This window comes from Chelmon rostratus, chromosome 23, assembly GCF_017976325.1.
Source record: "Chelmon rostratus isolate fCheRos1 chromosome 23, fCheRos1.pri, whole genome shotgun sequence".
Taxonomy (NCBI): domain Eukaryota; kingdom Metazoa; phylum Chordata; class Actinopteri; order Chaetodontiformes; family Chaetodontidae; genus Chelmon; species Chelmon rostratus.
In genome coordinates, this window is record NC_055680.1 from 10319257 (window position 1) to 10330628 (window position 11372).

General features: G+C 41.9%; 1 protein-coding gene across 1 annotated transcript; it reads left to right on the forward strand.

The window, feature by feature from the left end:
* The first annotated feature begins 966 nt into the window (after positions 1–966).
* On the forward strand, positions 967–10033 carry coro1b (coronin, actin binding protein, 1B). Its single transcript, XM_041964707.1, has 12 exons — positions 967–1120; positions 1223–1369; positions 2664–2869; positions 3143–3265; positions 4066–4195; positions 5517–5698; positions 5863–5982; positions 6925–7029; positions 7144–7289; positions 7844–7901; positions 8280–8588; positions 8674–10033. The coding sequence occupies exons 3-12, from the start codon at positions 2666–2668 to the stop codon at positions 8794–8796; spliced, it is 1500 nt and encodes a 499-aa protein (XP_041820641.1). The 5' UTR covers positions 967–1120; positions 1223–1369; positions 2664–2665; the 3' UTR covers positions 8797–10033.
* Positions 10034–11372: the final 1339 nt, after the last annotated feature.

Sequence of the window (11372 nt, forward strand, 5' to 3'; positions counted from 1 at the left end):
ACACAAGCAGGCCGGGACAGTTTAACCGTGTTCTGATAGCTCTAGATAGATAAATAACATGAAAATGTACTGATAATAGCGTAAAAGTAAAAAAAAAAAATATGGATTAAAAAGATAATCTTCGTGAATTGACCAGAAACACTGAAACACATCCTGTGTGGATGTGCATAACGACCATAGCGTAAAACACGCTAAGCATCTGGTTGCTTACGTTGGTGGAGTTGGGCAAACAATGCGGGATAAAAAACACTTTTATTTATCACACTCAAGTCTTTCTTCAAGGGAGAATATTATATCAAGCTTGTTTATTATTTGTGCAACTACCGTCTTTTGTGTTAGTGCTTTTAGTTCTCTTACACACTCAATATATTTCATTTGAAGCTTGATTCAAACTTTTTTTTTTTTTTTTTTGCTCGAGCGTCTTTGTAGACCAATTGATCTTACAAACGTCGACTCCTGGTATAAAAATAGAAAACTGTCTCATGCATGTGACATACAGACACTGTGAAATGTATGACTGGTTACTTAGTTTGCTAACTAACCCGGACTGTAGAGGAGCTGAGCAGCTCCTTCCGTGGCCGACTGAGGCCCCCCGTTCATTCCCACCGCGGTCAGACTGTACAATCCAATGTATAGCTATTATGTACAATAACTTCTATTCTTCTCCGATTATGAACATCGAAATCCACTACTGCATTGCTGTTATTTTTTTGCACCTTATTTGCACCTTGTTCTTGTTTTTCATTTTGTTCTTATTAGCACCCTTATTGTTCAATGTGAGATCAATAAAGTCTGATCTTATCTAATCTAACTAGCTAATAGTCTATCGTTACGGCAGTTTCGCAGGTGTGTAAACAACCGGTCTGGCAGAGAGGAATCTGGGTGGAAACGGATGATATCTCTCTTGACTTCCGCGTGTCTTTGACATATATTGCCATGAGCGGAAGTGTCTGCGATTCGGCTCAATCCGCCGCTACGATTCAGCCGTTTGTAAAGGGGGACGGGGCCGAAAGCGTTTGCATCTCTTCCCACTGTATCACCACCACCCGCCGGGCTCCATTCAGCGTCGTCCTGCACCATTTAATGTAGCCGTATACCAACACGGGACATCCTCCATCAGGTTAGGGTTTTCCTTCATTAGACATGCGTAATTAGCGGCAAACCAGCGCGAGAGCAGCGGAAGACTTGGCTTTTTCTTCGTAAGGGACGTATTTTGTTATAGGTCTGCGCAGTCGACGTGAACGCCTGCCTGGACACAGGAGAGGATTAAGTTACTGTTCCTGGCGGCGGATTATTTTATTGGCCTCCTCCTGTCACGCCCGAGTCTTTGGTGATCCTTTTTCCAATTAGGAGGTCGCTCAAAAGCCAGGTATGCTGTTGTTCTGAAAGTAATAACCTTGCAATTTCCTTGAATTGCCTCATTGTGGGTTGAACTACGCATTAATACACGTTCTTTGTTGCTGATGGCTGTTGTTACTCTTTGCAAAAGCTTTCCTTTCTCCTATTGTGTGCAGACAATAGAACCTCTAACAGAAATGGTGTAAAATTACTGTGTGGGTATTTGACAATATTGCAGGTAATTAAAAACACCATTATACAGTCGAAGAACAATCATTATTACACCAGATTTAACAGTCTTGGGCTTTATTGTACACGATTAGGTGGATGTGCTTTTCCTCACAAGCTGCAGGAGAAAAAAAGCAGACCACAGGCTGCATACCTGCCAAAATACAATTTGCTTTGACCACTGTGAAGCATTAGGTAGATGGCGTAGAGTTACTGGCTCCCCTGCCTCAGCAGCTCTGACTGCCCAGCCCCCCTCCCCTCACAGCCACAGCATGTTTTGGTTTCAGGCGGATCATGCCCTTTTGTCCACTGAAGCCTGACTGTACTTTTCAGGACAGACTCCCACCATGAAAGAATTTGCCTGCTGTTTTGACAGCCCCTTTTCTCTCTCGCTGACATCTAAGGATTGTTTGGGGTTCACTGAATAAACTGTAAAATCATTAATAAGCTGGACGCAGATGGAGAAAGCATTAACAAAGTGCATTTGTTGTTGTTTAGGAATGCACATGTACAACAAAAAACCCCCGTCAGTTTTGGGGTTATTTATTATTAGAGCTTGTGTATTCTTTCCAATAGCACACTTATGTGAAAAATTTAAAGCAAGTTGTACGCTGAATAGCTGAAGAAAGAAAAGAAATGCTTCAGGCCAAAAGTTCATCCCGATGAAGTGCTTTTTTCTGCAGGCAGTCTTAGGCATCATCCATATTCCAAATCACATTGAAGAAACCTGCAATAGGACCTGTAATATTAAATTATTATGTATTAAATTCAATTAAAAAGACATCTGCAGCTCATGTGGCACAAGTGGTCAAGTCTGATCTGCAACTATTCTTTTCATTATTAAAAAAAGTCATAATTTCCATAATTGAGAGAATGTGAGCCATAGATTCAGCCCAAAATATTTCTTATAAAACTGCCATTTATTTACAGTTGAGAAGTTGCAACCAGACAAAGATTTCTTGACAATTGACTGACTTGAATTCATATCAAAATGGTTGCCAGTTCATTTTCTGTTGATCAGAGTACCACTTTGCTCTCCTGCTTTCTCTCTTCAGCTGACTTAACCAACAAATTCACTGGCTGTGTTTCCTCTGCAGGCATGTCTTTCCGGCGAGGTGTGGTCAGGCAGAGCAAGTTCCGCCACGTCTTCGCCCAGGCGTGGAAAGCCGAGCACTGCATCGACGATGTCAGAGTGTCCCGCGTGACGTGGGACAGCCCCCTCTGCGCGGTCAACCCCAAGTTCATCGCCGTCATCATCGAAGCCGGCGGAGGAGGGGCCTTCCTCGTTGTTCCCATCAGCAAGGTTCTAACCCCCTCTGCATTATATTCAGCATCAAATACAGTGGATCAATATTTTTAAAAGCCTCTATCTTGTTCCCTATCTTCCACTCTGCTACTAAAAGCGATATGTCAGCAGCTCTCTGACACCTCGCTCCATGTCTGGCTAATGCATATGCAGCACTTGCACAGTTCCAATACAAATAGTGGACAAAGGTTGAACTCCTGTAATGTATTAAAAGTTTCTCCAGCCAGCTGTCACAGTGTCACGATTTCAGCTTTTTGTTTTCTCCCGCAGAGCGGCAGAATCGATCAGTCCTGTCCCACAGTGTGCGGCCATGCAGCGCCGGTGCTGGACATCCAGTGGTCTCCTCATGACGACAACATCATTGCAAGTGCCTCAGAGGACTGCACAGTGAAGGTAGGTCAACGGTTTCAAGGTCTGCCAGGCTTGTCAGGCAGGAGGTTTGTGGCCCTTTATCAGTTATTGGTGTCAGCTGCTGACCACAGTTGTGTGAACTGGGTCTCTAACACATTTCTTGCCTTTGGTTAAAGGAAGTAATCAACTGCTGTTGCTTTTTAAAGAGCTGTTACTGTTTAAGTGTGTTTCAAAGTCCATTTTGCAATAGCAGACTGCAGAAGCTATGCACTCAATCCGTTTCATCTCTACAGCTAAACCCTCACTAAATGTTGAACCATTCCTTTAAATGTGGGGTGAGTTGCTCTGAAGAAAGATTGTTGATATCGCCATCTCTCCTTCCCAATGCGATAACACGTTAGCATGCCAGATTTACTGCTCCCTCCCCTTCCCCTTGTCCACCTGTTGTGCACACGCAGAAGAGACTGCCAGCAGGACTGTGAGGAGACATTAACAGCAATCTCTCTCCAGAATGACTCCTCCCACCTTTAAGGTGCTCTGGAACGACTGGACACGTGAAAGGAAACGTTCTTCAGGCAGAGCAAGGAAAAACTTCCGTTAAAAGCCTCCATTTATTTTAGTGTGATTGCTTAAAATTCTGACTGGTTTGGGTTCTGTTCTCCTTGCTCTTCCTGAGTGGCGTTTTCCTTTTGTGACAAAGAATGTAATTCTGGAAAAAAAAAACACTCAAAGCTTAATATATGGCCTGAAAATGTATGTTTATGTTATGTTTGCATCATAGAAAACCTCAGCAGCTCTCATACACTCATGCATTCACAAACAAACTGTGTCTTGAATTGAAGGTGTGGCAGATCCCAGATGGTGGCCTGACGAGTCCAATGACTGAGGCCATCATGACCCTGGAGGGACACAGTAAAAGAGTGGGAATCCTGGCTTGGCACCCAACTGCCTTCAATATCCTCTTGACTGCGGGTAACATGATTTTTCACATAATCAATTGCTAAAAAACTACTTGGCATTTTGTTTGTCGGCTTGAAATATGACAGATCACTTCATTACACTCTGCACTTTTCAGTAATTATACTGTACCACCATGCAGCCAGACCAGTGTGGCTTATATGTGGCTAAAAAACAAAAAGAAGGCAAGTGCTGGCAGACGTTGGCAGATGTTAAAGAAGTTTACTACATCAAATATAAATTGCCACCTGGAGCCATGTTCTCTTTACTAACAATACCTGGGTTATGTTATCCATGTGCTAAATATTCTACATTATCCAGAGAAAAGTGACCCGTACCCATCTGTTTGTAAATAGTGAGAGTTTAAGAACAGCTCTTATCTTACTGTGTTGGTGTTCAGTGACAGACAGTTCTACTGCATAATACAAGCAAAGGGGTTGGGTTTCCCCCTTAAGCAAATAGCCTGCATGCCAAGTTTTAGACCGAACAGAAAAACCTGAAACATAATTACTCTTGTGTTGGAATGTGTGTCCCAAACTCTTGCGAGTCGTTGTGTTCTGTTACTAGAGATATTGCTCAATTCTGATTGATGCTGAGAAGTACATGACATCAGCTTCATTCAGCTGAGCTCTGTCCCCGTCAAACTGGTGACACAAATGCAGAAATCCCTCAGGTGTAATAACCAGAAAACCAGAAATTCATGTAGGAACCAGAAAATGCTGTATTCATGTAGGACCTCACTGCTCAGGTCAATCACCTGCAGATGTTGTCAGTCACCGAGCGGGGCGTTATTTGCATACAAGCACACACCCGTCACGTGCCGAGCCGCCTTTGTTAGGCAGATCTAAGAGCCACCACACAACAAAACAAAACCATGTCATGGCATTTCTTCAGGCGGGGCTTTCGAGTCAAGTTCCTGCCTTTCAAGTCGACCACTCGGATCCTCAGAGTCCTTGTTGGCTTCCTGTTGTTTTCAGAATATGCGCTAATGTACATCTTGCATTGGAATTTTACATCCTCCTCTTGGTATACAACGCTCTTAATGGCCACAGTACACATCAGACATGCTCTCAGTTTATTAACTCTACAGATCACAAGCACCAATCTGCTTTATGTTCCTGCATTCAGCATTCATGCACTTACAGAACTGTATAGCCTCCCTCCTTAAGTTAAGAGTATTTTACTTGCACTTTAGAAAGGCAACTAAGAACATATAGAGGCATAGATATACATAAATAAAAACATGTGTTTTATTCTATCAGCTTGTAACATTTATGATGGTTTCGTCTTCAGTGAACTAACACCACTGCATTGGATGTTGTTTCTTCCTCTCTAGGCAGTGATAATGTGATTTGTGTGTGGAACGTGGGAACTGGGGAACTGGTGTACCAGCTGACTGATGCCCACCCAGATCTGATCTACAGCGTCAGCTGGAACAAGGACGGCAGTGCCATCTGCACCGTCTGCAAGGACAAGGCTCTGCGTGTCATTGACCCACGAAGGGGCACCGTCCTCAAGGTTATTTTACATCTCTGCACATGCATACAACGGAAGTTACGCGACACTACATCGTGCATGTGCACACGTCCTTTCTGTAATCCTACAGTGCCCCTTTCCTGGGTCATTACTCTGTTAGGGTGCTTCCACATTTCTCCTTCATCAGTCTTGAATTGTTATTCCAGGTGAAAGAGAAGGTCCACCTTGGTTCCAAGCCAATGAGAGCTGTGTTCCTCTCTGATGGGAAGATCCTGACCACAGGCTTCAGCCGTATGAGTGACAGACAGCTGGTATTGTGGGATACTGTAAGTCTGACGGGCAGGGCCAGTGTCGCTAAGAACTATTTTCATATTGAACGATTCTGCAACGCACAAGTGACGCTCGTCCTTGCAGGAAGCAGTGTACGATTTTTAGCAGTTAAACATAAAGAAAGGGTGAGATGGTCGAGAGACCGGAGTTTGCATCCTATCACAGAACAACTATTAATGTTTATTTTTACCACAACTCTAACCCCCTAACTATCCCTAACTTTAAACGATAGAGCCACAATTTTTCAAGTCTGTCTTAAAGCAACAATCAGGTGCCTGTATGAACAGTTTTTGCTTGCTGTAATCATTTGTTCTGTTCATTATGGCTTTCAGTGTAAATGGTAGGGGACAAAAGCTGTAGCCTTGTTTCTGTTTATCTTAGTTTATCTAAGTTGATATGAGGCTTCAGCAGTCTAGTTAGTCAAAGTTAGAGTTAGTCAAACAAAGTGGATATCTTTCAAATTTCGCAGTAACACAAAGACATGTTTGCATGGAACAAGGACTGTAAATCTTCTCCCCCATCACTTACATTGGAAGCGCATTAAGAAGGGACCTTTAAATGTCTATGAACATGAAAAATGATTACAGGAAGCAAAAACTGTTGTGTGTTCATACAATCTGGGCACCTGAACCCAAGTGTTGTACTCGTCTAACCCTAAACATGTGATGACCATAATTTATTTGCCACATCTGCCATGAGTGCTGTCTTTCCATAAGGTAAACCACACCATATGTGTACTGTACAGAATTTTCAGGAAAGAAAATTAAAAAGTGTTGGCCTTAAACATTATTTTCATCACTGAACATAATCCAGGGTTTTGCAGAATTGTCCAATATGAGCATTTTGTGTGGCAGGTTGAATGTACATATTCTTTGCAAGCAATTACAAGTAGTATTAATCATCATTGTCAATGTTCTTTTTTATTCCATTTTTTACAGCAAGATCTCTCTGAGCCAGTGGCAGATTTTGAGATAGATTCAAGTAACGGGGTCCTTCTACCCTTTTATGACCCTGACACAAACATGGTCTACCTGTGTGGAAAGGTATGACCTCAGGATTGTATGGAGGACACAGATTTACTCAGATTGTGAAATGTGTGTCGTTTCGCAGTCATTTTTGGTTCAGTCGTCTTAATCAGTTTATCTTCTGTGTTACAGGGGGACAGCACCATCCGGTATTATGAAGTGACCGATGAATCCCCGTATGTACACTTCCTCAGCTTATACGCCAGCAAGGAGCCTCAGAGAGGTGCGGGCTTTCTTAGTAAAAGAGGTGTGGATGTCAACAAGTGTGAAATTGCAAGGTAAATATGTTTGGTCATGTTTTCCTTGATATTCTTTGGATTACTTTAAATGGTTTTAAAGGACTGGCGATAATCTATATTATTCTTATTGTCAGCAAAGTCCATGAAAAGACCAAAAACAACAATAAAATGTTTACTAAGTACTGCCTGTGTAGCCAAAGCCATATATAGCTTATTACTTACTGTCACAGTGATCTCCACTGATATCCAGAAATGATTGAAAACACATAAATAAGCCACACCAGTGCACTGGGTGTCCTAAATACTTTCTATCATACCAAATATGTCTTAACCTACAACTGAAAATAGTCCCAACAAATACACAATTTACTCCTGTTTGAGTAACTTCTGCAAAAAAAAGAACAGCCCCCACCTTTTTTGGGAAGTTACTTTGAAATGACAATATATATTTTATTGTATTTGTATCTTCTGGAGGAACGGTTGGGCTTGTTTTTTGTTGTTGGTCTTTTCATGCAGTTTTTGACATCAAGAAAAATGTAGAATACTCCAGCCTTATTCTTTAACGAGATAACAGATTGCCTGGTTTTCTGTAGGTTCTACAAACTCCATGAAAGGAAAGTGGAACCCATTTCTATGACTGTACCACGGAAGGTAAGCCATGCACAGCCTGTAAAAAAAAGTAAAACAATTTAAAAATAACCAATTTTTAATACTTATATATTTAAAAATAGAAGCGTATGCCTAGGACAGGCATATCAAACTGATTTCATAGGGCCGTGTGCCAGGTTTTCATTCCAACCAAGGAGGAGCACACCAGGCTGGAATCAATTAATCAGCTGATCTCAGTCTTCAGCTGATAACTAAGTGATTCCTTGATGTTGATTGGTTGGCCTGGTGTGCTCCTCCTTGGTTGGAACTAAAACCTGCAGCCACACGGCCCTTTATGGAATGAGTTTGATATGTGGCTTAGGAAGTCTGTCCATAACTGTATAATAAATACACTTTCCTGTCTCCATCTTGCCTCCATAGTCAGATCTGTTTCAGGGAGATCTTTACCCGGACACAGCTGGCTTGGAGCCGGCTCTCCTGGCTGATGAATGGATTGCTGGACAGGATGCACCACCCCTGTTGGTCTCTCTGAGCGGTGGGTACACAGCCCCTCCATCCAAGCACAGAGACACCCTCAGAAGCAAACCCCAGCTCGTCTCGCAGGACTCCGGAACTGCAGCTCCCACATGTACATCTACCTCTGCTGCCAAGGAGACCGAGGAAGAGGCGCCACAGCCACGAGTAGCCTCAAAGGAGACAGATGGAAATGCTGAGAGGCCAAAAAGAGAAGTGAGTCGACAGAATGAGACATACTAATGTTTTGCGTACTCAAAGTAATTTTCTGACCTCTTCCCTCTCGCCTCACTTCTTTCAGGACGATCTGTTGAACGAGTTGTTAGCAGAAATGAAGGCCTTGCGTGCTGTCGTCCTCGCTCAGAGCCAGAGAATCGAGTTGCTGGAGAGGCAGCTGGCTCGGATTGAGGATGGGGATGTATGAGCGAGGCGGAGAATCACTACATTCGGAGCGCATTCTTACTAAATCCATAGACCATAGCCTTACTAGAATCAACAGTACCTTAAGCTGTGTGAGTGGGGGAATGTAGTGAAGTGGAGCAACAAACTGAGTCATGGTGGCTTACAACCAGGTCAGCTATTGTGATGGAATTGAGACCACAATTGGTTCTATGATTGATTTCCAGACTGCTGAGAATGTGGTTTCATCTGCATACAGTGATTTCTGACAGTGAGATAATGTTTTGTTTTTCATATGATGAAGTATTGTAGCAGATATTTGGTGGTGGATGTAGTGCATCTTTGAGCTTTGCTAAATCCTCATGTTAATTTTGAAGGGCTTTGAAGGAGTTACAATGGCACAATTGCCTCAAATTAATGCACAAAGTGGTGATTATATTAGAGCTAATGAATACTATAGCAAACCAATGAAGCACCTCCAATGTGATTTTTCTTTTCTATGAAACGCTCACAAATGTAACCATTAGGGCTATTTAATCAGGTAGTTAAAGCTGCTAAACTGTGATGTCATATCAGACCCCCAGTTATTAACTTATTGTGTGACTTGTGCTTTGTTTTATTACTTCATTATAGGCAGTGTGTGTAAGGTTAACGGTAGGGAAATCTTCTGGTACACAAATCATGACCTTGACGGTGAGAATCATGTGAATAATAGCTGAGGAGAGTGTAGTTGAATATTTATGTGTATTGTAATTCTGTGTCGGTCAATGGAAAGGTAACACTTTGTGATTTGTACCTCATGTGATCGGGAGGGGACAGCGGCTTTGCAGTTTTCTGTAACAAGAGTTGCCCAGTGCCCAGTTGTGCTTCATACAGGACATACTAATGCTACCTAACACTAGTTAGAGTGCTTTCTCAGTAAAACACAGGCCTGCAGTTCAGTGAAGTGTTTGCAGCCACAAAAAATAGGAAGCTACGATGAAATCTGAAGCATTTTCTACAGTTTTCAATTGCATTTGTATTGGTGTTAAAATATGGAAAGATGATCTTTTTTTTTTGGTTTGTGTTTTTTGACATTACATTTAGAAGGATTTTTGTTAACTTCTTCATCAGTCAGTGTGACAATGGTACATTCCACATTAAGCGTATCCCTTTATTACTTAGGTCATTTATATTCCTTTATGCAATTACCCCTTAACACTAACTGTAAAACCGGTAGCAGGTTAAAGGAGACTACATTGTGAAAACCCAATAAACATTCATTCCTCCTTTGTATTAATGGAATGGCTTTTTATTCACACTAAGAAATGTTGTGAACACCATCATACATTTCTGGTATTTGTGATGATTTCTAGGTCAAGGCGTGGTTGAATAGTGTGCACGCTGAGGGTGTTGACGTAGTGCCAAGCAACTGCTGCCTACTCCAATTAAATAGACATATGCACACACACAAAGCACATTGCCTCCATAAAGAATGCAACACCCTGAAGATTTCTCACATTTTATATTGGCTTTTGTAGGGATTTGTCGTGTGAATTCATACTTTTTATTATATTCTTGAGATGTCTCACAAATGTAATAAGGGGCCACAAGTTGCCGATTAAATGACTGGAGGAAAACAATGAGGTCCCACAGATGATGGTCCATGCTATGTCGGAAACTACAATCAAGTGAAGCTGTGTAGATTTCAGAGAAAATAGAAAGACGCAAAAACAGTTTCTAACGTTTTTCACATGAGCACAGCAGCCTCCATTATAAGATGCAACTTCTTGAGCACTCTCATTTTTAGTAGGCCATCTAAACAAAGTGAGCAACCAAGAAAGAGGGGCCACAACACAACACACAACAACAGAGCTAAATCTGGCCTGTGTGAAAGGCTGGCAGCAGGGCACCATTTCAGATGAGAAAGGCACACAGCAGATGCTGCCAGTTTGCAACAAACAAATAGCATGACACAGAATAATCTGTGGCCTGATATAATGAAAACTAAACCCAGAAGAATGTGCTCTGCGTCTTGTCACCATCGTCCATAAAAGTGGTTGATGGTGGTGTCATGAATGGCAGTGGTGTAGTTGTGTTGGTAGAAGTATGAGTCTGTAGTATCATCCTTAAGCAGCAGAAACCCAAATTAGGATACTAATACAGCACTCTATCCAGCAATCAGCACTGAAAGAGCCTCAGAGAAATCCTAGAACTAATCCAGCTGAAAATCTGTTGAGTGTGACCTGAAGATGTTTCACCTGCTAGAGCCTCTATTCAAGAGCTGCAGAGGCAACAAGGTTTTTCCTCTACTTAATTACTACTAATCCACTAATAACTGCATAAACATCAATACCAAATTTTGTGAAGCTATAAATAATATTAAAACAAACACATTTTGACAAGACAAAACAAGAACACTGGGTAAGGTGGAAATAAAGTAAGAAAAGAAATACATCCTTTTCAAGGGAAGAAGCAAAGGAAAAGGATTTCTGGTCCCTTAATTGGCCTTAAAATTGTCAAGCGCTTTGGTAACAGTTTCACATTGTGGTAATTTTCCGTTTGTGATTTCAAACATTTTGTGACTGCACACCATACAGTCATCTAAGTCCTCAACTGGGG